We start from the raw sequence: 27066 nt of genomic DNA on the forward strand, positions 1-27066 counted from the left end.
CCAATACCAGTGTTTCAGCCACTCATGCCCCCACTTTGTGAAATTCCTCACCTCCTCGTTGTATTCCTCATAGTTACACAGGAATCCAGTGACTTGTTTGTAATGGACTTAGAGCGTGTACGTCACATAATTTTTTATATTATGTAGGATGCTGAATTAGCTGATCTTTTCAGTTTTTATGGATCTTATTTCTTAAGTAAATTAATCAACAGAGAAACAGAGATGACTTCAAATAAACAGGACATTAAAGAATGTTTGAGAGAGACAAAAGAAGATGAAGAAGCTAGGGGCACCGGGTGCACCGAGCGAGTGTGGGAGGCAGTAAAGGGTTTGAAGTTGATAACCACAAAAATGGCTGAACTAGACAGACATATTTCACATTCCTCACCTTCATCAGAGCTTGATAATGCCTATAATAAGTGCTTAACGTGTTAAAGGCTGTGCCCACTTAAAGCCTAAAGAAGGAAAGATGCTTACAGTGGGGTTTTTTTTATAACCAGCAATGTTTTTCTTATTTATTCATCCTCTGTTTGGGTGTTTTGTTAGCGAACATGATTTGTGGAGAAGTTGCCACTGAACTGAAAATGATAAGACTATAACTGGCATTTACAAGATTATTCTCAGGCAGGTTTCCTTCTTGAGAAGTCTCGCTGATCCTAGCCAGTGTGCCAGCAAACTGCCACTGCTTTATATCTACATGTTTGGCATCAGGACAGGGAAGAACTGTGACTGTGATATGTTTTCAGAGTGTTTCAGAAACAGATGAACTACTGGGATTTTCCAGCACAGCCAACTCTAGGGTTTCGGAGAATGATTCAAAAAAGTGAAAATATCCAGGGTGCGGCAGTTGTCTGGGTGAGATTATCTTGTTGATGTCAGAAGTTGGAGAAGAATGACCAGACCGCTTCAAACTGATAGGAAAACAACAGTAACAGTAGTTTTCTCAGCACACTGATCACTGCTTAGACACCACAGTCTACCTGAGTGCTGTTGTTGATCGTGGCCATTCCTTTATGTCCACAGTGTGCCCATCTTCCAGCAGGATAATGTGCCACATCATAAAGCTCAAATCATGTCCAACTAATTTCTTGATAACAACGAGTTCACTGTCCTCCACAGTAACCAAATCTCAATTCAATAGAGCACTTGTGGAAACTGGTGAAAGAGGTGATCCACATCATTAACTTGCAGCTGATAAATCTGCATCAACTACTTGCTGACACAAATGCACTTCATTGAATAAACAGTGTTTTTTGTATTGATATATAATTTTTTTAAACTACTGTATCCAGGACCCTAAAAGGTTTTAAGGTAACCCCAAAATGTGTAACACAGGCCTGAAAGTGGTTGGTATTTCCTGCATTTTCTTTCTTTCTTTTCTTTCTTTCTCCATCATTCTTCCTTTACTTTGACTTCTCAGTGTTTAGCCTTGCTAAAAAAAATGATGGAATTGAATAAGTCTTAACATTTCAAAGATTCCAGTCAAGCTGACCAGCTAAGTATGTTTTAAAAACTCTTCTTAAGAAATGATGCTTTTTAAAAAATCGGAATTGGCAGGAATTGACCATGTATAGTCAAGTCTGATTAGAGAACATAATGAATTCTCCTGTTAAAAATAGTGCTTGGCTTAAATAGTTACTTGTTGAATTGAATTGAGGAGATGTTTGCTGAGAGGGCAATGATACAAGCAACATGTGAGTATTTACCTATTAACAAATTATTTAGATTAACTTATCTAAAAGCTTGTAAACTTCAGTTTAGTTTAAACATTTGATATTTAATGTTTTGACATTACTATCTTAAAAAAGACCAACTGTAAATAAAAGAAGTCAGAAAAACCTTCCCCTTGTAATATAGATACCATAGATTATTGCTCTATGACTCTTTTGTAACTATATCAACAGGTGTGTAAGGAGATTTAACAACCCTCATAAATGATCGCCTAAGTCAACAGCATCTTTTCACTCACTTGTTTATTTATGTCATGACACTTGAAAAACTGCTGTGGGAGGGATTGATTATAGAGTAACACAATGTGTGGAACGCTTGAGTACACCAAGCAGGAATGTCCTGCCAGGTGTCCTGGGTATACCCAACTGGTTGGGTATACCCAGGACACCTGAGCCTCTGAAATGTGTGTTTACCAAACACTGCCACGGCCAGTGGTGGCTTCTCCATCACAGAGTGTATTACGTAATCAAGTGCAAGTGGCTGCCGCTTGATGGATAGGCAGAATTCTGATAGGATTATCCTGAGAGCACTGAGAGGGAGTGAGAGGGGGATTGGAGGATGTCTTTATAGTCCATATGGTCAGGCAACTATTGGCAACTTGATTGTGCTTTCCACATGCCAGAATAATGTAAATATTGGATGAAAAAAGGAGCATTGTATTATAGTTTTACTTTGGTAAAATGATTTGTAGACATCTATTCAAAAATAAATAAAAAAATTGCAACTTTTTTTTTATAATGCTCTTCTTCTTGTTGTATATTAATCGTCTTGATATTGGGGGGGAAATTAATTTGCTCCTCTGCTTTCAACTCTGATATATATATAAAAATTATATATAAATTAAAATTTATTTCATATATTTTCAGTAATGCTGTTAACAGTAAACATTAGTCCATTGCATGATTTTAAATATAGTTGCAATAGTGCTGAAAGAATCTGTGAGATGCAACACTGGACTGTGTGAACATTGGACTCATTCCAATGTATTCATTTTTGCATTATGTGCAAAAGAGAGGTTTTACACTATGCGACTGACAATTCTTTTTTTTTGGAGAATCGGCCCCTCTTCCCATATTTATTTTCTACATTCAGTTGATTTTATTGGCTGGCTGATCACTTACAGTTAGAGTTATTTTCTTTTCGCTCACCCAGATGTAATGTGTCATACTTCCTGATTTCTCATCTCCTCTGTCAGTGGTCGTGACCTGACAGATTCTCTCAGTCATCCTGAAAGACGCACATGCCCCGTTCTCTCATCATTATCAGGCCTTGCACGCAGACAAACAGTAGTTATTATTAACTGCTCTCCCCTAAGAGGATTGCTTCCTGCACTCTCAGCCTCCACGCAGTTATTTAAAGGGAGCTTGCACTGCCGCCCACTGCCTGCCACAGCTTTAGAGAGGGAGAGAGAAAGAGTAGAGGGAGGGAGAGAGAGGGCTGATAGCCAAGGACAGGACACAAGAGGAGGGGTATAGCAGTGCTAGTGTGTTTTCTCAGGGTCCTGTCAGCACAGCATTGTGTGCGTCACAGAGAGGTGACAGCAGGCAATACCTGCTGGTCCCAACCTAACTGCTGCTGTTGCTGCTACTGGAGGGAAACCACAAGTAGAAAAGGGGGTAGGAAGCTACAGCCATGACAAGCCAGCAGGACTCGGGCTTCTTTGAAATCAGCATCAAGTCTTTGCTGAAGTCATGGAGTGGAAGTGAGTACCAGTTTGTTGTTATTGTAGTGCTCACCTGGCAGAGCTGAATGACTGTTAGTAACCTGACTTTATAGCCCTATGCTGCCTCTTGGCGCAAATTAAGATCAGCGAAATGTGATAGTTCTGTATGCCAGAAGCTGCAAATTTAATGTACTTGTAGTAACAGCACACCACAGTTAAAACAGCTTTTTAGTTGTCTCTTAGCAACAGCCAGATACATAAGTTCCTCAAGGATGACAAGCTAAGTCATTATACAATAGCTTATGTTACAAGTTTTGCGGATGGTGATTCTGCATCTGATTATATTTAAATTGTGGCCATATTTCACTTATAAACAGAGCTCTTATTAAGTGCAAGGACACAGTAATAGGATTACTGGAGGTTCAGCTTGGTTGCATCTTCTGTCCAAAGCTCACAGCTTCACTGCCTTCCAGTGAAACCATCAGAGTGAGATGAAATGCCTTCATGCTTCAGATCATGGTGCTATTCTGTTTTATGTGAGGTGTGAGAGGTGGCCTACAGAATGGATGCAAAACTAATGAAAAAGCCGAACGCAGGCATTAAACCTAGCTTCTTAGCAGTTTATTCATGTGTGCTATATCTGTATATCGCCACACTAAACTGATTAATACCTAAAGTGCTAAATGTTTACAAGCTAGTTGCATGTCTCAAGCAGACTGCATTAGCAGCTTAATCTGAATGCAAAGAGAAACCATCGAACAAGCTGCCCCTTTCCACACACTAAACATTGAGCCATCTCCTGATGATGTTGCATAATCCCCACACTGGGTCACTTTGCTAAAGTGATAAAGGCACAGGCAGTCATTGTACTGTATCAGCATTTAACATTTTCATTAAATTTGTGCTCTTCCCTAATCTCATCTCTCTGCTTCCATTCTCACAAGCTGTTATGTAATGTATCACAAGATGGCAACAGATATAGTGTTGCTAATAAAAGTTCTTTTTTCCTGCATGAGATGTGAGACACAGTGCCTGCTAATATGTGACTTGAGGAACTATATGTATTTATATATATATTTATTTATTTATCTGTTTTAGTTTAATATAGAAAATAATAGCTTTCAAATTGGTGTAGCATGTGTGTGTGTCTGTGTGTGAGCACAGGGTTAATAATCACAAACATTTTTGGATACCCGGTTTGATAAGTTAGTGTTTCCAGCACTAATAAAACAGTAACAAACAGCAGGACAGAACTGCCATTGTGCAGCAGCTGTATCAGGTTTGTTGTTCAATGTGACTGAAGGCCAGTCCTCCATCAGCCAATCAGAGCAGGAGATGAGCTGTGGGGATCTGGGTAGAGCGGCGGGTCCAAACATGTTTAGTTACAATTTATTTTCTGACATTTTTAAAAGCTACTATTCAGTTTCTTCTCACATTTTGAATTAAGTTCTTTATTCATTCTTCTTTAATGTTTAGCTTTGTGTAGCAGTATACAGTACAATAAGAGCTCCATTTTTGAGAAGCTGAAAGTAGTATTTTAAGCTAAGCTAAAATTGTACTATGTGCACTTTAAACAGACAGATGTGGGCTTTTTGACCAGGGCTTATATAATTGGCCTGAAATGCTCTCTCACAGCAGGCGGTAGTTTCCTGCATGATGTCAGCTGGCTCAAACAGGGCCGATGGTCAATAATTTGCAACCATCATTTTAAGCTGCTTTTCACAGAGGTTCGTAATCACTCTCTCACTCTCACTTTTTGAAAGACTAAAGCTGTGAACTAGTGAAAATATTAGCATAATAATGTTGTCTTTCTGTTTCTTCAAGTCCAGAGAGGTTTTAATTAATTATTGGAGAAATGTCACATTTTGTGGAGGTGTCTGTGGAATATTTTAACAATTTGGGTTGTAAATGAAATGTTCTGTCCTAATTTGAATTTAATACAGAAATATAATTGGTGTGGCACATTTGGCAGGCTAGTAGTTACTCAAGGTCCTGTGATCTGACACTTTATGGCCTACTCTATGCAGCAATTTGTCACAGTATTATAAACACTTCCTTTTAGTCGAGTAACTAAGGATGTTGTCCCTTTTTTCCCAGCCTGGAAGAATAGTATAGTGTGTACATTTGGAAGCTTCCTTTTCTTACTGCTATCTCTTAAAATGCAATGTCAGCTTTAGAGAAGTTGAACAAAGTTTCCCAGAGGTCTATATTGATACTGGAATTGTTGGTCCAGTTTAAGAGGTCAGTGGTATCTAAATATCCAGCCACTCTGTTCACAAACTGCCGCTTAAAGACATTGTTTACTCAGTAGGGATGTCTCTGTGGACTGCATGATTTGTGAGCGTGTGTGCGTGTGTGTGTGTGTGCAAGAGAGACACTTGTCAGCCTGTTTGCATTGTCCTCCAGGGAGTACCACCATGCCCAGGGTGTTTCCAGCATGGCGATGATGTAATGCATGCTGTGCCTGAGCTCCTTGTTTGCAGGGTCACATGTCATGTCTCAGACTTCGTACAGTGCCAGAGCAACAGACACAGGCTTGATATGCACACTGGTTCCTTTATTTACAGCTCGTCTCTGGTTTAATATTTTGTCAAGGGAAAATGTAGATATTGCTTTATAAATCTGGGGTGTTAAATCACAGAGTGTCTGTTGCTGGAACGTTGCCTAAAATCTTTGCCTTAATGACTTTAGTTCTTCTTTAAGAAGTTTGTCAGACTTTAAGGGAAGTGCAGTGAAGCAGTCACTGTGGTCAAGAATGGTGTTTACACTCTGGTTGTCTGTACCTCGTGGTTTTGCATCACCGATAGGGGGTGGGGGGAGTGCTCTGTCAGTATAGTGTTTACTCCTGGATAAATATAGTCACCAGTCTATGCCACCATAGCATGCTGGACCTCATCGCTGTCCTGTGCCTCAGCTAAAAATTCCCGCCTGACCTTCACTGTTGGAAGGCACCGGGTGGTCACAAGGCTGGAGGAAGCCATAGCAGAAGCTGCTGTCAGAGAGAAAGAGAGAGAGAGAGATCTAGAGATTGTGTGGTCTCCCGTACCAAACACTACTCCCACTTTTTAAAACACACCCGCTGTTGGCTCTGTGCACCATGGAAACTATAACCAGAAGGACAGAGCCAGCTGACACACAAGACATGGAAGTTGGTGGATTTTACTAGCGAGCGTTTGTCTTAAATCAGGACAACCCTGGATAACATATCCTCCTTTCCCACTATGGACGGGACAGCTGTGTGCTGGAGCAAGGCCAGCGTCATTAGCTTCATCAAGGGTCTGGGTAGGTGCTGCGTGGATCGCCACAAATGAGGGAAGCATGTTCTGAAAGCCATAAAAGGTTGTTACACATGCTGGGCATTCCTTGAGAGATAGCCGAATGCTCTATGTCCTGAAAAGACCTGGAGGAGAAAACTTCTCTTATGCAATTTGTCAGTGTTGCATAATTTGTGGTGCCTCAAAAATGCTCATTATGTGTTTGCTCATCTCCTCTCATTATTTTGCATGCAGCTTGTGCAGATGTGTAAAATCTAAGCTGCGATTCAGTTTTTGGCAATTTATTTAAAGTTAGTTGTAAAGAGGTAATAGCTTTTAGTAAAGCAGTAACAGCACAATTTTTAGTCACTGATGAACCTATCAAACTTTGTATGAACGTCTTAAACCTTCCTGTTTTGGCTCTCTCATGTGGCATACAACAAATAAAATCCTTAAATTATATTGTTAATTGTCTTTTATCTTGTCACAACCTTACTAGACTAATATATTACATTTCAAGACTTACATGCAGCCAAATAGTAGACGTAATAATTCTACATCTCCAGCAAAAGAAAAGGTTAAAGCCTTCAAATGTACATTAAAAATATATGAGTACTCTCAATTAAAACATTTTTCAGGTTGTTACGCCCCACTTAAAAACGAAGTGCTGACTGGGGTGAGGGGTAACACAAAGTGAAAGAGAAAACATGAACTACTGGAGAATAGATGTCATTAAACATGATTTATTGCCCAAAACTACTGCAGTAAAACTAAACACAGGGAAGCTCTTTTCTTCAGGGTCTCCAAAGCCAAAACAACAAACAAAACACCCCCTTTAGCTAAAAATTAAACCAAGTACTCTCTAACCAAAACAAAATACAATGGCTGAGCTCCCTGTCTAACCAAAAACAGGAGAAAACAGTTGAAACAAAAATGGTCAGCGACCGTAACACAGGTTTTTATGGTTTGGTGAGGTCATTTAAAGATATATTTGTCAAGCGGCACTGGCCTCTCAGGGAAATCTCTCCATATGACTGTGTCGCTTTGGATAAATATGCAGCACAAAGTGAGTGAAAATAAAACTAAAAAGGAAAAATGTGATTTGTGATTTTGACAGATGAACAGTTTGGGTTGACCTTTACTGTTGCTGATTTTTGTCCAAACGTATTTATTACATGCGCATGCACATGTTTACGAAAATATGGTTCTCACTGTAAGGCACTAGCCGTGTTCTGTCCTTTGACTATTATACACCAAACCCAGGCAGTTTGTGAGGCTGAGGCCTGGTTAGAAATTGCAGAGTTATTGCTGAAGGAAAATGTCACGCTTCTAATAAGATGTTTGTATGCATGTCTTTACTGTATGTAGCAGGTTTGTGTCTGGAGGCACAAGAGTTCAACACAGAGGTTAAATTATTAACTTGTGAGTTTTTTCATGGGTTTAAGTGGCCCGAGGCAAGCCATTCGTTATTAAAGGTGAGCCATATCATAACACTGAGTGAAGGATGATCACACGCACAAGGTTTTTGTTTCCCTCAAAGGACAGTGACGACTTTGGTACAAAACCAAAACACCAGCTGCAGGCCATGGTGTTTTATTTCCATATGTGCTCTGCTCACTGTAGCAGGAGGAAAGAAACAGCAGACTCAGGGCAAGACGGTGCCCTTTGGACAGTCTTACTGAGGAATGCTCAACATGTTGGGAACTTTTTGTCCATGTTTGGAAACTTCTCAGCAATACCCTGTTCGGTGAACTCTTTTTCTCTAGTGGCTGATCCTGTCCCACTCATTGTGCTCGATTTGGCAATGTTTTACTTAATGAAACTGTTTCCCATCTTGTGATTTTTGTTTCTCCTCCGCAGCCTCGCCCGTGGGGAACGGATACAGTAAACCTCCCATCCTTCCAGTCTGCTGTCCTCAGGGAGAGAAGGGTCCTCCTGCCATGATGCCCATCACCATTGACCCAGAAAGCAAGCCAGGCGAGTACGTCCTCAAGAGCCTGTTTGCCAACTTCACCACCATGTCTGAGCGCAAGATCCGAATAATCATGGCTGAACCGCTGGTGAGTGGGAAGAGGGTTACTGCTCTTTGTGTCCTGTAGTGATTAGTTGACATTCTGTTTATCTTATAGCCCAGTGAAACTAAAAATGTAGCATTAAAGAGTGTTATATTAGTTAAAAAATAAACAGAAAGTAAAAAGTTTAGAGTAAAAAATTAACCCTTAGATTTCTTTTCTTGTTTACTATCCTGTTAATCATCTCCTGAGCCCTGGTGGGTGTTCTGACCCCAGATTATAAATCTCTATAACAGAAAGATGCTGGAAAGACAGGCCTGTGTCATTTTTTGTTGACTGTAATGAATTACAAGTGGTGAAGGATGCTTTACTTCTAAGAAAATAAAGTTTTAGTAATAATTTAAAAACACACAGTCCAGGTACTCAGAAGCACAGAAGCTTCTAATGAACTGAAGAAATTTCAAATCAAATGATATTTGGAGAAATATATTATCTATTTAACTATTTAAAATATATAATAATTAAGTAAGAATTTTGCTAAATGAGTAATGCTTGAGATGATTGTCCCTTATCGAAAGATTTATAGCTTTTGTTTGACTTTGTTCTGTCAGTCAGACAGATAACATGAAGTCACTTTTGTGTCTCAAAAATATGATGGAATTTTTGCACTATTATCTTATAGTCACATTAGGAAAACAGTGGTTGTGGCATGACCAATATTAATGTCATTATGTGCAATGAATTTGCAACCTCGCTGCCTTTGAAATGGTTTCTTAGAAGACAGCGACCAGATGTGCAACAGTTATCAGCAAACTGCAATTCTCAAAGCATCTTTGTGTGTCAATGAAGTGCCAATAAGATGGAGTTTTGCTATCAGTTTACAACTCAGTTGTGTCAAATTGGAAATTTCATGCCGTCAGTTTGTGGTCATATGGTGATTAACTGTGATAAATCGATTAAAAGTGCAAATCTGCTGCCATCTGTATACAAAGAAATTCACATGAAGTACTTACATTCAGAGTCCAGACAGAGCCTCGTAGAACTGAAGCAGAAATTCAACTATTTCCCCACAAATACAGCCAGGACAGATTTAACTGTCTAGGTGCTTGGCACCCTGCTTTTTATGTAAGAATGTAACCAGAATGCAGTCATCTGGCAACCAGCTGAGTCCCCGATTGCAAAGACAAGTCACAGTCATCTTCAGACTGACTTAGATCTACAACAACATGCAAAATTAGATAGCAATTATTGACAAACCTCTGTCAACCTGTCTGATTACAGTGATTCCAAGTCAAATTCCAAGATTTCCTTGGAAAAAGACTGCCCTCCACCACGTGACCTGTGCCATTACCTTCCAATCAAAAGAAGCTCACTTCCCATATGGAAAAGAAATAGTAAAAACTTATATGACTTAACTCCTGAAAGTGGCCACTTTCTCATTACTTTCATATATTGTTTTAGTAAGTATCCAAAACATACAAGTTTCATTATATAATTTTTCAAGGGATCTTATATCTGTTTTTACTCTTGTATGCTTTTCATACAAGTTTCACACAAGACAGATACAAACTTTATAAGATTTATATATATCTTTTCCATGTGGGTTTGTATGTACACCCCCCGCTGATCAGTAGTTAGTCACTGCAGATACAGCAAAAAATGTACTTTCACTGAAGTAAAGCGAGTCCTCTTCCGAGGCTTTTATCTAGAGTTAATATTTTCATATTTTCACAGGAAAGTACATGCCGTCTGTATACTAATTATGTTTCTCTTCCAATATGTATTCATTTATCATTCATTTTAACCATAAAATTAATATTTAATCAATAGAAACACACCATAAACTCATTTCTAGCTGTTCTGACTTTGTCTTTATGTTGCAATTAAATATTTCTGGAAAACTAGATGAATGCACAAGCTGGCAATAAAATCTCCAGGAGACTTTTAGTGCAGTGGAGGATGGAGCTGATCCTTTCAGGCCAAAAACAGCACACAAAAATAATTCTGTGGACAGAAAGTCAGACTGGTGTATCAGTATCTTATAAGTGTTACCGCGATTTGATGATCATCATCATACATTTTGCTTTACATACTGTTATTTAATTCTTTGAAACACATAGCTACACATCCATGTGATTTTTAGCAGGTCTGATAAATTGTGAGTTTACTTGTTGCCTTGAATCAGTGAAGCTGCTGTGGACATTCTGTCTCCAGTTTTAGGTGCTGTGATTTATAGAAAGCTGTTAGTCACCAGCTTCGGCTTGCAGTGAAGTGTTAATTACCGTAGGGAAAGAGTGTAGCCCCTCGTTTCATTCTGTTACCCTCCAGAGGACTGCAGGGAGGATGTGTCTCTCTTGGTTTTTCCTCTCAGTGGAGACCTGGCTGAGTAATGTTTTAGTCTCTTCTTGTAGTTTCCCCACTGTTGTTGTGAGTTAATTTATCAGAATCCATCATGGTCATTGATCTGTAGTCAGCATTTGTTAGGGTAAAGCACAAAAAGACACAGGTTACAAAATACATTTATCAATGAAAACAAATGCTGTAAACCTATGAGGAATCAGGCTGGACCAAATGGCAGTAAAATCTTTAAAAGCCATGCCGAGCTAGAAGCATTGACTTTTCTGTCATTCCAGCACAGATGGGCGTCTCAGATTCAAGCATTTGTCTAAAAACTAAAAGGTTCATCAAACCTTGGAGCTTAGCTGGTGTTCCAGCTGTGAGAGAGAGAAAGAGAGCATTATGGCCCACGCAATGTCACTGTGACACAGATCACACAGTTAGCTTTTTTTGGATTAATCAGCAACTGAAGTGCTGTGATGTGCTGCCTGGCTGATGACATGGCAATAGGGAGTTTTTGGAAAAGCAGGGTTGCAAAAAGGAAGAGAAAGAAGTCGTTTTTAATTGCACAAGAATAAAGAATAGATGTAGAATGATGCTACTGTTTGTTTTATGTCAATTTGCCCTTAAATCAGGCTTGCGTTGTGTGACGAGCTTCACCTAAAATGTTGTCTTATCTTTCCAAAAATTGTACAATGCTATTTTGTTACCGTTTTCCCAAATGTTTTAAGTAGATATTTGTGTGAGTTTCAGAGAGTTAAACCATCTGTGTTACCAGCTTATGTTTTTTAAAGCCTTTTAATAAAAAGGTTGGCTGGTTATGAACTGATGGCTAGAGATTCAAGAAGCCATCGACGGGCCTGTCGCTTTGCCAGGAGATGGGTGCACTGAGAATTAAACCCTTTTGAAGGCTTTTATCTTAGATGATGGAAGACTGTAATAATAAGAACTGTCATAAATGTCCCATCTCTAATATTGTAAGTGACCCTGCCTGCTCCTGCCAGGCAACAGACTGATTGATGGCCCTCTCATTAGCTGGGCTGTGATCAGTCCCGGTTCATACTCCTTAGTCATCAGATTTAGAGTTATACTCTTTAAATCACACTACAAAGAACTTTTTTTGTCTGTATTATTGTAAAAATAAGGTTTTAAAATGACAATTTTTTTCTGCCTTTTTAGGAAAAGCCATTAACAAAGTCACTACAGCGGGGAGAAGATCCTCAGTTTGACCAAGTAAGTGCATAGAAATACAGGGACCTAGGACCAAATGCTCACTAGATAAACCATTTGTTTTACCTGTAATATAACCATTTTAGATTATATTTTTATTCTATACAAAATCCAACACCAACACAGAGGTAACTGTGTTTCCTCTCCCAATTGGAAAATAAGCACGTCATAGATACTGCTCTAGTATGATGCACTTCAGCTTGAAAAAGTTGATGGTTGAAAGCCCAGCTCACATCCCAAAAGGTCTTTCAGATCCAGTCAGGGGCAGGAGTGTTTACCTTGACAGCTGGCACTGCCTCAGCATTAGGTGTATCGAGCAGGTCTGTGGCTTTTCAGAGAAGGCCCTTTCACAGCCACAGAGGTGTGTCTGTGCTGCTGCGCGAGGCCATTCAGCTGCCACACAGAGCCAGGATTCTTCTCCAGCCGTGTGCTGAATGAAGGGCTCACTGTGTTCCCCAATCCCACCAGACTCTCCTCCCTTCCTGTGTGCCCGGCCTGTTCCTTCCTTTCGCTCACCCTCCCCCAAGACTGAGGGAGGCAGCCCCATGGGCGCTCTGTATTTCTGTGTACTGTATCCCCAATAAGAACCAGTTCACTCTTCAACCTCGGTGCCTTTTCTTAGTGTTGCTTTTACTTTACTTAAAAGCTGCTCCATGTTGCCCATTTATTGTTAAAATGTTTAAAAAATGCTTGAGACATGATGAAATGCAAATTAATGCTTGTTTGCTATTGGAATTGATGTTGAAATTGCTGCTCAAATAAACAAAGGAAATACTGATGGCTATCTTTCACTTTGGTATGTGGACCGCTAAACCCAAATGCTCATTTGCACTATGTATGTCATTGCTCTCCTAGTTGATAAGCTCCATGAGCTCTTTGGCTGAATACAGTCTCCCTTCCATCCTCCGCACTTTGTTTGACTGGTACAAACGACAAAATGGATTAGAAGAGGAGTTGCACGAGTACCGCCCAAGAGCCAACACCAAGTCCAAAAAGTGAGAACAATTACATTGATTTCTGCACGCAAGCATGAGTCACTTGTAGACAAAAGAAGGGTGAGGCTCAGGTGTGCTTTATGATTATAGCAAACATGTTTTCTCTCTAACAGTGACGAGCAACAGAGAGATTATCTACTTGAAAGGCGGGATTTGGCCATTGATTTCATCTTCTCTCTTGTACTTATAGAAGTTTTGAAACAGGTAAAGTGACTAAACTCTGTACTACACAAAATCTACTTATCTTATCCTATAATTTCATCAGGCTCCCTGATTTATTACTGCTGACAAAATAAACTTAATTTGGCAGACATCTTGAGATGATCATGTTTTCTATTGATTCTTAATCAGATGCCGCTCTACCCGACCCTTGACAGTTTGGTGAATGAAGTCATTAACTTAGCCTTTAAGCACTTTAGATACAAAGAGGGGTAAGATCTCACCTGTCCTTACAAAGTTTACTTTTCATTCAGTCTCTCTAAAATTTTCTGGCTTTGGTATAATGCATTGTTTTCCTGCAGGTATCATGGTCCGAACACTGGCAACATGCACACTGTAGCAGACCTCTATGCTGAAGTCATAGGAGTATTAGCCCAGTCCAAGTAAGGCACAAAAACAGAACAGTGATAATAATTCAGTACTATTGGCTGTGTTTTAACTTTTTTTCACTGTATGATAAATTACTACTCTCTGCTCTGTTGCTGTCATGCCACATCACATTGGCGTGTTACTGTTCCTAAGGCCTTCCTGCAAAACATTCCCTGGTTTAAGAGACTGGAACGTACTGTAGGGATGACATACTTCTGGAGCGATCCCCTTCACCCCAAACTAGGACTGGAAATGAATGTCTCTGTTTATTTTGAAGTTTTGAGATCACCGAAGAAAGGAATAAGCCCTTAAAATAGAGATATTGCCGATGGGCATGCCACATAACCTTTTCTAAAGGACACTTATATGGCATATTAGTGAGATATTTACTTTTCTAAAGATCAGGCAAAGGAAGAGGTAATGAATTTGGCTGTAAACTAAAATGAATCGTCTTCAGAAAGGTTGATGCAGTCTTTTTTTTTAAAGGGTTGCTGATTTTGACTGTCGAAATAATACAGCATTTCTTCTCCCAGCTGTATTCACTTTCTTTCAAGTGCAGCTCTAGCCAACAGGGAAGAGGTTAAGAAATGCTCATATGAGCTCCCATGATGAATTATCATCTAAATTTAGACCAGCTGAAGAATCTCATCTCTGGTTCAATTTGGGCAAAGGATCAGATGGTAGATGAGGAGTTCATCTGGGGGCACAGACTCACAGTCTGCATATAGAGGGTGAGATGAGGGGCTGATATTTTGGGAGGTGTGCACGCTGAATATTATCACTGTATTCTTTCACAACTCTGCTTCTTTATGGAAGTGCTGACTTGGGATTTGTCTGCCTGAGCTGTGCAAGCATGTCTTAATATAGAGCCTCATTTAGCTATTTTTATTCTCAGGTTTCCTGCTGTGAAGAAGAAGTTTATGACTGAGCTAAAGGAGCTGCGGCAAAAAGAGCACAATCCATATGTGGTCCAGAGTACCATTAGCCTCATCATGGGGGTCAAGTTCTTCCGAATTAAGATGTATCCCGTTGAGGATTTTGAAGCCTCTTTTCAGTTTATGCAGGTATAATAGCTTTAGTAACTGAATAATATTTCTGCCTCAATACATTATAAACTGAATATATATGAATATTGTACTTCTTTCTGTACTCATCCTCTGCTGTATTAAACTCTTCTATACTAATGTTTCTGTTGGGTAGAAACTATGAAGTAAATCCTGAGAACTGTTAAGATTTGATGTTTTACTTTAACTGTGCTTCATATTGCCTTTTTCATGCAGCTTACACTACTGAATGTAATGCAGATTCTAAGTCTGTAAGTTGCACAACAATTTTTTTTTCTCTTTCACAGGAGTGTGCCCAGTATTTCCTGGAAGTCAAAGACAAGGACATTAAGCATGCTTTAGCTGGCCTCTTCGTTGAGATTCTGGTTCCCGTGGCAGCAGTGAGTTTCTTCCTCATCTGATTCTTGTGTGCAATACCCAGTTGTTATGTGTATTTCATTGTAGCAGTGTATCTATAGTGTATAGTGAACACTGCGTATCTTATGAAAGTACTATTTACAGTATGTAAAAACCCAAATAAAGGTGATAGTTGCAAATTAGCAGTAACTTTAAACACACAAAATAGCATTAGTTTTAGGCTCTGCATTGGAAATGTTTTACACTATATATAGAAGATCACTCAGGGGGAGAAGATTTTGTCTTTTTGTGCCATCCTGTGATGTGTAATCTTGTCTTAGGCTGTGAAGAACGAGGTGAACGTACCATGCCTGAGGAATTTTGTGGACAGCTTGTACGACACAACCCTGGACTTGTCCTCCAGGAAGAAGCACTCACTGGTTAGTTCAAAACAAAGTGACAGTGATTGTTGGGCCTGTCTCTTTTGTACATCTTCAGTTACATTCTCAGATTCCCTGGATGCCTGTGAATTTTCAAGGTCACTTCTGTGTGTGTTTTTTAGTTTTTTAGTGTCTACAATAGAAAACATTTATGAGGGAAGACAGGCTGCTGTTTCATAGCATTAAAAAAACACATTAAAAGCACTGCAGTATGTGTAAGCATATTTAAAGTCTCTTCTCCTCTAAGTGTCTTCAATAAAACATTTCACCATGGTAGTTCACATGGATCTGGAAAGACAACAGCCCTTAGACTAGGTCTACTTTCTCCTGAGGCAACGATAATGGCTGAAAGCTATATTTTATGAATGATGCACCATCAGCAAAAAACATTTTTTTTAAAAAAGAGAGAACCACATTATGTATTCAAAAGGAAGCTTGTTTAAGATGCACTTATGCAAAGGTTGCTCAGAGATAATACATTATTCCACAAATTGACAACTTAATAGGCAAGTTTGAATATAATATGCAGAAAATCCCAGTGTTTTATTTGTAAGTCAATAACTTACAAATAAAAAAAAAGAGAGAATTTGTTGTAACAAGGCTGCACTTTGTGTCTTCTGTTCAGGCATTTTACCCTTTGGTGACGTGCCTGCTGTGTGTCAGCCAGAAACAGTTCTTCCTTAACAGATGGCACATCTTCCTTAACAACTGCCTCTCAAATCTGAAGGTAATGTAACTTAGTAACTAACAGTTGTAAAACTGCATTTGTTATTTAAAGGATGTGCGTCTCAGTCAGTCCAAATATTACAACTTTAATTGTCAAAAATAATTGCGTGAACTACATTTTTTACTTGATATTGTGAGCAATATTACACTGATTATTTTTCTTCAAGGTGGATCTATCATTGACTTCTTTGATCAACCTTATTTCATTACAGAGTAGAGACCCAAAAATGGCTCGTGTTGCACTGGAGTCCCTCTATAGACTGTTGTGGGTTTACATGATCAGAATCAAGTGTGAGAGCAACACTGCGACACAAGGGTAAAAATCTTGTACTGTTTGCATTTACATTTCTTTTCTTTTTAAGTGTCAGTAAATAACTGTTATCATAGAAATATCCTATTTTATATTTTATTACAAAACAAATTCTGAACATGATGATGTGGTGGATTTAGGGATGATTAAAAAAATGTTTTTAAAAACATTTTGTGGGTTTTTTTTATATTCTTAGAACTGATTTAGACAGATTTAGGCTCAAACCAATACAAGATTTCCAGTAACAGTTGCCTGCAGGGTTATCAGCTGTTTGCAGATGTTATTACGTACAAGCTAAAGCCCGCTTGAGGAATTCCAGATGGGTCCAGACAGATATTTGGGTGCTCATCAAGCCCAAAATAAACATGTCTTAAAATGATCTGTCTAATTTGTTAAATGTTTGCACAAAGTCTTTTATTAACTTGCTTTCTTTGTCTCATTTCTCAGTCGACTCAACACCATTGTAACAACACTTTTCCCCAAAGGATCCCGCAGTGTGGTACCAAGAGACATGCCCCTCAATATCTTTGTGAAAATCATCCAGTTTATCGCCCAGGTAAATACACTTGTGTGCTGTACTGTACTGTATGACTGTTAGCAGATGCCATTCGTAATAGATTAATCAGGTTATTTATTTTATGTTTATTTTTCTGCAGGAAAGACTGGATTATGCCATGAAAGAGATTATCTTTGACCTTCTGTGTGTTGGGAAACCTGCAAAAGCCTTTAGTCTTAATCCTGAGGTACACGTTTGTATAGCAGTCAATTTCATTTGTAAAGGTCCTGCAAGACTGGTAATGGGATGCTGGAAACTGATAACTAACAGGTGACCCTTCTTTCCTGTTTAGAGAATGAATATTGGTCTGAGAGCATTCCTGGTTGTAGCCGATAAACTGCAGCAGAAGGACGGTGAGCCTCCCATGCCTAACACTGGTTGCACTTTGCCCTCTGGGAACACACTCCGAGTAAAGAAGACATATCTGAGCAAGACATTAACAGATGAAGAGGCCAAAGTCATTGGTGAGAGAGGCAGACCATGGTCACGAATTCTGAAAATGTCATGCTTCTGCATTTTAAATTATAGGAATTCAATTAAAAATATTCCAGTGAGCAAAAGTAGTTCAATAGTTTTTCCTCTGTCATGTTCCCAGGTATGTCTCAGTATTATTTTCACGTCCGAAAGGCTATTGACAACATTCTCAGACACCTGGACAAGGAGGTGGGCCGATGCATGATGATGACCAATGCTCAGATGTTGAACAAAGAACCTGAGGACATGATCACGTAAGTTTGCACACATCCCAGCTGACAAAACATTTAAAGGAAAGTCCAGAATGACTGGACTGGACTCATCATTAACTTAACGCTCTTGTTCTCAATACTTGATCAATTTACACTTTGACACAGAAAACAAGACTTTCTAACATAACTGAAATGCGACCTTTTCAGAGGTGAGAGAAAACCTAAGATCGACTTGTTCAGGACATGTGTCGCTGCCATTCCTCGCATCCTGCCTGATGGGATGTCTAAGCCAGAACTCATAGACCTCCTGTCTCGGTGAGTAACCTGATATGAAACAGTACATAGAGGACCTGTCATTCTTCTGCATAAAAGTTATACTTCATTATTTTTGTTTGGTTTATTTTGTCTTTGTCAGACTGACAATCCACATGGATGATGAACTTCGACTCATAGCACAGAATTCCTTGCAAAGTCTGCTGCTGGATTTCTCCGACTGGCGTGATGACGTCCTGTTTGGATTTACCAACTTCCTGTTGCGTGAGGTCCAAGACACCCACCAGGGATTGTTAGATACATCCCTTAAATTACTGCTGCAGCTCCTCACTCAGTGGAAACTCACCCTGGCTGCACCAGGAAAGACGTCTGACACCTCTAAAATGCACACTGCTGAGGTATACACAGTTGTCTTTTACTAACTGCCCATTTTAGAAATAGAAATAAACTAGTTTAGTATTGTAATATTACTACTGGGTAATCAGCTTTTCTTTATTTTGTCACAGCTGCTGCAGACCAGCTCAAGTCTCAAGACGCCTTCAGAACGAGGTCCACACTCCACTGTGCTGCATGCTGTGGAGGGACTAGCAGTCGTCCTGCTCTGCTCCTGCCAGCTGAGCACCCGCAGACTCGCCATTGCTATCCTAAAAGAGATACGCAGTCTGTTTGTGACTATTGGACAGTGTGAGGTAAAACACAGAAGGAACGCCGAGGAGACATGATATAAGAAAGATATTTTATGTACAGGTTAAAAATGTATGCTTTGCCAACTATAGGATGATGATAAACCAATGATAGAGATCATGGATCAGCTCAGCCCCGGTATATTGGATAGCTTTGTCAACGCTGCAGTCTCTGACACAGTAAGTTGTTTGTACCTCCAGTTTGTGGCTCCGCTCCAAAGTAAACCTCGAGATGTTTCTGTTTATTTGCTTCGTGTTTCATTTTCCTAATATTTGTCTTTCGTCACTGTGTTCATTTCACATGGCTCAACTTACAGAGATGAATTTTCAGGGACAACCTTAAGCTGTATGGAGAAGATGATAGGATCTGTGAACTTAAAGCTCCGGCAACACTGGCAGTATAAAAAAACACATTTATTGGCTAACTGTAATGAAAGGACAGTCAGGCAGACCTTTCGGGATTGAGGGAATTTTTTCATCATTGGGTAGGGCAAAACTTGGTTGCACTTTTTCAGCTTAATGCTGTGGAAGTTACCACCTTCATTTTCCACTGAGCACTCTCTGTTGCCAGGGACAATGAGTCGCCGTAAAACATGTGATCCAGTTCATTCTTGTTGGTGCCCCATTGTCAGATGTGTGAATGTATATAATTGGTTGTTTAGTATTTTTTCTACTCTTACCCAGGCAACTTGAAAATGCTGTTTGTAATATGTTTTATGATGACCCCGATGAAAGCCACAAACCGAAGTGTTGGTGGAGCTTTAGCTTCTATCTGACTGACATAAAAATATAAAAACAAGATTTTTAACACCATGTAAAATCTGGTTTGGCAAATAATCTTGTAAGTAAGCAGAAAACAGAAGCCAGGTTCATTAATTATCATGTAAAATTAAATAAACAGCCGAGCAGCTTCTGGCCAGCTGTCATTTCAGCTATAAGCATTTTTCTGAGTATAATGAGAGTGGCATGCAACATATGCAACATAGAAAAGCTTTTCTAAATATAGTATGTATTTGTCTTGTTGTCCTAATTACTGCCTTATTCACACTGTAATAAATTAGTTTTACACATTGGTCGACAGTCAGAAAGAAGCAGTGCTTTAAGATATATTTCAGGCATGTCCCTGACCTCTGACCCTGCTCTGTCACCTGCTTGTTTGCAGGTCACCCTGCCAGCTGGTCACCACGTGGACCTGCAGTGGCTCGTGGAGTGGAATGCATTGCTTGTCAACAGTCATTATGATATTAGGAGCCCCTCACATGTGTGGATCTTTGCTCAGTCTGTCAAGGACCCCTGGGTGCTGTGCATATACAGCCTCCTCCGACAGGACAACCTTCCCAAGCACTGCCCCACAGCTCTCAGCTACGCCTGGCCTTATGCCTTCACTCGGATGCAGATGCTCATGCCCCTGGTAGACCCAAAGTAAGTGCCCTTTCAGACTACAGTGTGGTCAGGAGGGAACATGAAACACTTCTGTATTTTTATTTTCTGCACATCCCTATTTTGTCTTCCCTTTTCTGTTTCTGCCACCATATTCCAGTTCTTCATTGAGCTTAAAGTCAAAATTCCCCACTGAAAGAATGTGAGATTATAAAGGATCTAATAATATTTCCTTTTCCTTACCAGTAATCCAGTGTACGCAAAGAAGACCAGTACCTCTGGCAGTGGGGATAACTATATAACCCTATGGAGAAACTACCTGATCCTTTGCTTTGGAGTGGCCAAGCCCAGTATCATGAGCCCCGGCCATCTGAGAGCATCGACACCTGAGATCACAGCTCCTACACCTGACAGCAGTGTCAACCTCGATAACAAGGTACTTGCCTCCCTGTCCTCTGGCCTTATTAATTCCCTCTGCGCTTTGTCTCTCCAGGATCAGGTGTTCATACTGAGCTTGTTGACTTTAAAACTCAAAGCATCAAATTACAGCAGCTATTTCACATGAATAGAGCATGAAGTCAATGTGTTCTTAAGTGTACAGACACTTATATCAATGCAGCTCTAAGTAATTAGTGGTCGTGGCAGATTTTATGTGTCTGACTGAGCAGTCGGTGTTTGATGTTTCAGGTTATCGGGAGCCCATCTGTGGCTTGGCTTCTGAAGCAGTTGGTTCCACTGATGAGGGCAGAGAGCATCGAGTTGACAGAGTCATTAGTTCTGGGCTTTGGTCGCACCAATTTTCTCGTGTTCAGGTATATCAAAGATCTATATATTAGGTGCTGAACATTTACTGCTTAAGTAAGTAAACAAACTTTCCTTTTTTTTCCTGTGATGCTTTTTTTGGGGGATTTTTTTTCATGGATTAAATATTGCCACAAAACATCTTCAGTTCTGTTTTGTCTTTTTTTTTTTTATTATTAACCTGTGAAAAACTGAGAGTGCAATCTAATATTGTTTCCATAATTAAAGGCAGTGCATTTGTGTGGCTTTTAAAGTGCAGATGAGCAGAGGATTAGAGTTGAATAATACTTTGATGCCTCACATAGCTGCTTCTAAATTGTTTCCTAGAGGTCAGATTTAATAGCTTTTTTTTAATTGTTTTTGAAAAATGTCATTCTGCAGTTTAATTTTTGCTACTGTACTTCATTTTGTATTTTACATTTATATCACGAGTTTATGTTTTTACTGCACACAGAGAGCTTGTGGAGGAGCTGCATCCCCTTATGAAAGAGGCATTAGAGAGAAGACCTGAGGTATATATGACTCAATTAATAATATATGCAAAATATGCACAATCAGAGAGAATTTATAGCTATGTTAGACTATAATGTAGCATTTGCTAAAGAGTTCATATAGTTTAGAACATTTTATTTTTACAGACAATCTGGTTGTAAAGATGTTCTAATTATGTTTTACAGAACAAGAAGCGGCGTGAACGACGAGACCTGCTGAGACTTCAGCTGCTGAGGATATTTGAGCTCCTGGCTGATGCTGGTGTCATCAGTGATAGGTTAGTGTGATAGTATCAGTTGACACTGTTAGCCCAAAAAAAGACTGAAATGCAAAAATGTACTTAATTACAGAGAAGGCTCCCCCAGATTCATGCAAGTGAGTTTTCAATACAAATAATTGCCATTAGTGCTACAGTTGATAGGTATTTAAACAGAAGTGAATATGTCATTATTGCATAATATTTTCTTGGTGATGTCTCTGAATTGGGTGTCTCTGTGGGGTTTTTTTTCATGCCACAGTACAAATGGAGCGTTGGAACGTGACACACTCGCCCTGGGGGCTCTCTTCCTGGAATATGTGGATCTGACCCGGATGCTTCTGGAAGCTGAGAATGATAAAGATGCAGAGATCCTTAAGGACATCCGAGCTCACTTCAGTGCCATGGTGGCCAACCTCATCCAATGCGTACCAGGTACTACTGCAACTAGCTTAAATTGAAAGTCCTTTCTTGTCAGACCAGTCACTGCTCTATAGGTCAGACTGATAAATTACTTAGCAGAGAATGTGAAAGTTCTGTATTCCTTTTTATGAGTACCTGGTGCAATCCATCTGTCCATTTGCGAATAGTGAATTGTATAATAGGTTTCCATCAGGCTGCCATTAGAACACTGCATGAAAGACCAGAGTCTTGACATTGATCTTGATTTGGATGTAGCCCAAAGGGAGTGGATCCAAGAATAGTTCTACTTAAAGACAGTGCAGGAAAGGGCAGGTGATGACTCATGAGTTGCCAAGCATTCACAAGTCCCCACTGAATGGCTAATAATCTGTCAGGGGACATCAAAAACCTATTATCAGATTGGGGAAATGCACTTTTATTTAGTTGTGATGGGCTTAAGATGCCGGGATAATTTTTGCTGGCTCTAGACTTTTTTAATAAGCAAACCTATAACAAGCTCTTTCATCCCCTCCACCCCCACCTCCAACCCAGTGCACCACAGACGCTTCCTGTTTCCACAGCAGAGCCTGCGGCATCACCTCTTCATCCTCTTCAGCCAGTGGGCTGGGCCTTTCAGCATCATGTTCACTCCTCTCGATCGCTACAGCGACAGAAATCATCAGATCACAAGATATCAGTATTGTGCCCTAAAGGTAATCATAATTAGACTCTAAGTAAATGACTAAGTCACAAATTCAGAATAAGTAAGAAGAATCTGATTGTTTAGTATTCAGCTGTGTTGAATGACCACATTGGGATTAAATGTTATGTCGCATTTCAAAAAAAAAAAGAAAGAGTTGTTGGTGGAACAGTGGCAGAGTGAATAGGGTTGTCTTGTCTTGGTTGTTTAAACCATTAACATGTGAGCATTCTTGGCTTATGTTCTTACAGGCTATGTCTGCTGTGCTGTGCTGTGGGCCTGTGTTTGATAACGTTGGCCTCTCTCCAGACGGATACCTCTACAAGTGGCTGGATAATATACTAGCCTGCCAGGATCAGCGGGTCTGTAGCCAATACTTTACCACTGTGGTGCATTTAAACAAGGAGCTGACCCAGGAAGCCCCTCGGATAGCTTTCTGAAGCTTGCTTTATAAAAAGCCAGCACTAGTGCTTGCCAACTGCTCAGCATTATCTTGCTGGAGAAGGGCAGTTTTCTTTCAGGATAAACTGATTTTGACTTTATTCCCATATATGATACAAGATAAAGCACCTGCATGTTTATTTTATATATATTTTTCCTTAGCACAATTTATTATGTGGTTTGAGGAGTTACATTAACTGGTCATTTATCAACGTCTTTGTAGAGCTCCTAGAACCATGTTACACTGAGACCTTAAATCATTTACTGATGACTGATACAAAGTGTGGAGTACAGGGGAGGGGGAAAAAGAAGAAATTAAGTTTAAAAAAGTCTGTGTTGGTGTTTGCTCCTGGCTCAGGTCCATCAGCTTGGCTGTGAAGTTGTCATCTTGTTGCTGGAACTCAATGTTGACCAGGTCAACCTATTCAACTGGGCTGTGGATCGTTGCTACACAGGCTCAAAGCAGGTCGCCTCGGGGTGCTTCAAAGCCATCGCTACAGTCTGTGGCAGCAGGTACAAAATCTCAGATGAATTTTTGCATTTTAAGTGATTTTTTTTTTGTTGGGTCTTCATTAGTTTATATGTATAGGTTTTTGAAGTGCATTCACTTTGGCTAATTTGGACTGACACTGAATTCTCTCATTTAGCATTAGGGTCCATTTTAGTAAGTAAATTAGCCAAAGTCTCAAACTAAGAACTCACTATTGCACTGAAATTCTTCACTTGCTTTATCTCAGAAATTGAAACATGCATGAAATGATGTATTTGATATCACTGTGTTGTTCATACAACATTATTGTCAGAGTTGCTCCAGGACTATCGTTCATCTTTATCTTCTTCTTTATCTTCTTCTGCTACAATCTAAACACTTAAACTACTCAATTAAGTACCGAGAAAGGACTACAGTATAGGTGAAAAATAGGCTGTTTCACAAACATCATATGTTGGTACGTTTTTTTTGGGCATATGTGGGTTAAGTATTAAGTATTTCCTATTTTTCCACTCGATTAAAACAACGTGCTTAGTAAGATGTGTTGCTAAAACAGCAATAATTACATTTTAGGAACAACACCATAATGTGGATGTTAAATCTTGCAACATGAGCCTCTTACTTTGATAACACTAAATAAGTGATTCATACTCTTTTTTTCTCTGTTTCTTCACAAGCAAAACCTACCCAAGTGACATAGTAACGCTGCTAAATCTGGTGCTCTTTAAGGCGTCAGACACCAACAGAGAAATCTATGAGATTTCAATGCAGCTAATGCAGGTGAGAAACCTCAGTTTGCCGAGCTCTTTTATGCAATTTTCTGTGGTTCCAGCTTAAAGGACACATTCTCCCTCTTCCATTTAACAGATTCTTGAAGCTAAGTTGTTTGCATACTCTAAGAAGATTGCAGAGCAGAAGCCAAACAGTATCCTCTATGGCACACATGGTCCACTGCCACCTTTGTACAGTGTTTCCCTACCTCAGCTCTCCAGCCAGCTGGCAAAGATGTACCCTGAGCTCACACTTCCTCTATTCTCAGGTAGATGTTGATGCTTGTAATAGTAATGTAGTTTACTGTAGTTCAGCTTTTCACAGGCTTGTCATCTTCTCTCGGTTTCTCTCTAAATACTACTGGCTCATCCCCCAGAGAAGCAGACCTCTTTTTATGGACACTTCTGCTAACCACAGACACACAGAGAGCCTAACTTGACTTAGGGGCAACCCCTGTTTAAGTTTAATGCATATGCGGATCAGGATCAAACTGCCAATTATGGCGAAACCTAATGTACAGCATGTGTTTGAGTTTCCTATAAAATGAAAAAACCACAGTGACCACTGTATTGCCTTCCTTCTGCTTGTTCCAGAGGTTAGCCAGAGGTTCCCCACCACTCATACCAATGGGAGGCAGATCATGCTAACCTACCTCCTGCCCTGGCTTGGTAACATAGAGCTGGTTGATAGCGGCCTGCTGCTCCCAATGTTCTCACCATGCTCCTCAAGTTACAACTCTTCTAGCCAATTAACCAGCGCAGGTTCATCACACCCACTAAAAGGCACTGGCTGGGGCTCCTTACAAGCTACATCTATGGTTCTCAATAATCTCATGTTTATGACCGCCAAGGTAACCGCATGCTTGGGAAATATGATTTTATCAAAAGAGGCGTAGGTAATCTGAGATAAACGTAGTTGACATGGAATATGTTCTTTTTTTTTTTTAACCCCCTGCCTTCCCAGTATGGAGATGATCTACCTGGACCAGAAATGGAAAATGCCTGGAATGCTTTAATCAGCAATGACAAATGGAGCAACAATCTGAGAACCACACTGCAGTTTCTCATCAGCTTGTGTGGTGTCAGCAGTGACACTGCCCTTCTCCCATATGTAAGATATCAAGCCCTGTTTGTAATGTTATGTAACTTTGTTTTGTTTTTTTTTGGGGGGGGGAGTGTTTGTATCCTTACAGTTTCTCACAGAAATGTGTTGGTGTATTTATTCAGATCAAGAAGGTGGTGATCTATCTGTGCCGAAACAACACAATCCAAACCATGGAGGAACTGATATTTGAGTTACAGCAGACTGATCCTGTGAATCCCGTGGTGCAACACTGTGATAGCCCTCCTTTTTATCGATTTACAGCCACAAGCAAGGCTTCTGCAGCTGCTTCAGGTACATCTTTTGAAAAAGCTTGTACATATATATTTTTTGTTTTTTGTAAACCACCATTAAAATTCCCTTCTGGGAAAGATCCAAATTGTGCATGTGAAGCAGTGTTGGAGTTTAGCCTCACTTTATTTCTGATTCATTTCTAGGCACCACATCAAGCAGCAATACTATTGTTGCAGGCCAAGAAAGCTTCACTGATACAGATGATACCAAGACTTTAAAGGAGAATGAGGAGAGGTGCAGTGGGCAAAAATGTCTTTAATTGTGTGATTGATTTGACACAGTGTTATCAACACCCTACCCTATTATCAAAAAATCTTTTTCTGTGACTTCAGGCTTACTCATATAATACGAGCACATAATCGTCTGGAATCACGCTACAGCAACAGCTCGGGAGGATCTTATGATGAAGATAAGAGTGAGTATTTTTCTGTACTAAGCACCTGAGAAAGAAAATGTGGTTGTAATGGTTTTGATGAGTATAGAATATACAGACTGGTTGGAGGGTACATTGGTAATCAGCCATGTGCCAGTGATAATTTATGAGCAGTGCAAAGTGGCCTGGGGCTTTTTAAGAGACTCTGTGAGAATTGGCACTAAAATACAAGGAGTTGAGCCTAGGGCCCCCACACTGCTGCTAGTGACCCAAAAACAGCTTTGTTAAACCCTGTTAGCCTGAAATGGTTCGGGAGAGAAGTGTGGCTAAACATAATCTGACGATTATTAAAAGAATCCTGGAAATTAGTCATGACAACTATATTTCAAAACTGAAGTTCTTTTTTGTGTATTTACATCATGAGTTTATTATCTAATGTTTTGCTAGTGTGAACAATGGGCTCTTAAACCATACAGGTGAACCTTTGCCACCCTATGCTGACTGGCTTGTGGCTGTTATTGAGACCAACCAGCCCCATCCTCTGCCCATGCCTCTGACTGGAGGATGTTGGGCTCCACTAGTGGACTTTTTACCAGAGACCATTACTCCCAGGGGACCACTGCACAGGTTAGCTGCTATAACCTGCTATGTTGTTTCTAAATGAATTTACTGTAATAGTAT

General features: G+C 39.8%; 1 protein-coding gene across 4 annotated transcripts in view; it reads left to right on the forward strand.

Annotated features, from left to right (window-relative positions):
- The window catches only part of frya (furry homolog a (Drosophila)), a 46774-nt gene that overhangs the window by 5658 nt on the left and 14050 nt on the right, over window positions 1-27066 (forward strand). Inside the window, exons 1-37 of one of the 4 annotated variants that reach the window (XM_087851106.1) lie at window positions 3161-3433; window positions 8509-8708; window positions 12177-12230; window positions 13083-13222; window positions 13336-13426; window positions 13574-13653; window positions 13744-13824; window positions 14706-14874; window positions 15162-15254; window positions 15552-15650; window positions 16276-16377; window positions 16589-16692; window positions 17134-17242; window positions 17343-17429; window positions 17535-17706; window positions 17838-17970; window positions 18136-18243; window positions 18344-18599; window positions 18708-18890; window positions 18978-19064; window positions 20047-20306; window positions 20511-20700; window positions 20952-21076; window positions 21520-21577; window positions 21743-21834; window positions 22076-22248; window positions 22768-22928; window positions 23167-23277; window positions 23715-23869; window positions 24524-24626; window positions 24714-24885; window positions 25211-25467; window positions 25581-25727; window positions 25844-26012; window positions 26156-26246; window positions 26345-26427; window positions 26862-27012. In XM_087851106.1, the coding sequence (XP_087707232.1) occupies window positions 3364-3433; window positions 8509-8708; window positions 12177-12230; window positions 13083-13222; window positions 13336-13426; window positions 13574-13653; window positions 13744-13824; window positions 14706-14874; window positions 15162-15254; window positions 15552-15650; window positions 16276-16377; window positions 16589-16692; window positions 17134-17242; window positions 17343-17429; window positions 17535-17706; window positions 17838-17970; window positions 18136-18243; window positions 18344-18599; window positions 18708-18890; window positions 18978-19064; window positions 20047-20306; window positions 20511-20700; window positions 20952-21076; window positions 21520-21577; window positions 21743-21834; window positions 22076-22248; window positions 22768-22928; window positions 23167-23277; window positions 23715-23869; window positions 24524-24626; window positions 24714-24885; window positions 25211-25467; window positions 25581-25727; window positions 25844-26012; window positions 26156-26246; window positions 26345-26427; window positions 26862-27012 (4916 nt within the window). In that variant the 5' untranslated portion in view covers window positions 3161-3363. Of the gene's footprint in view, window positions 1-3160; window positions 3434-6205; window positions 6677-8508; window positions 8709-12176; window positions 12231-13082; window positions 13223-13335; window positions 13427-13573; window positions 13654-13743; window positions 13825-14705; window positions 14875-15161; window positions 15255-15551; window positions 15651-16275; window positions 16378-16588; window positions 16693-17133; window positions 17243-17342; window positions 17430-17534; window positions 17707-17837; window positions 17971-18135; window positions 18244-18343; window positions 18600-18707; window positions 18891-18977; window positions 19065-20046; window positions 20307-20510; window positions 20701-20951; window positions 21077-21519; window positions 21578-21742; window positions 21835-22075; window positions 22249-22767; window positions 22929-23166; window positions 23278-23714; window positions 23870-24523; window positions 24627-24713; window positions 24886-25210; window positions 25468-25580; window positions 25728-25843; window positions 26013-26155; window positions 26247-26344; window positions 26428-26861; window positions 27013-27066 lie in introns of those variants that run through there. The other 3 variants (XM_006796569.3, XM_087851104.1, XM_087851105.1) reach the window with 3 other exon arrangements.

Source organism: Neolamprologus brichardi, chromosome 14, assembly GCF_056152115.1.
Source record: "Neolamprologus brichardi isolate AB-2024 chromosome 14, ASM5615211v1, whole genome shotgun sequence".
Taxonomy (NCBI): Eukaryota; Metazoa; Chordata; class Actinopteri; order Cichliformes; family Cichlidae; genus Neolamprologus; species Neolamprologus brichardi.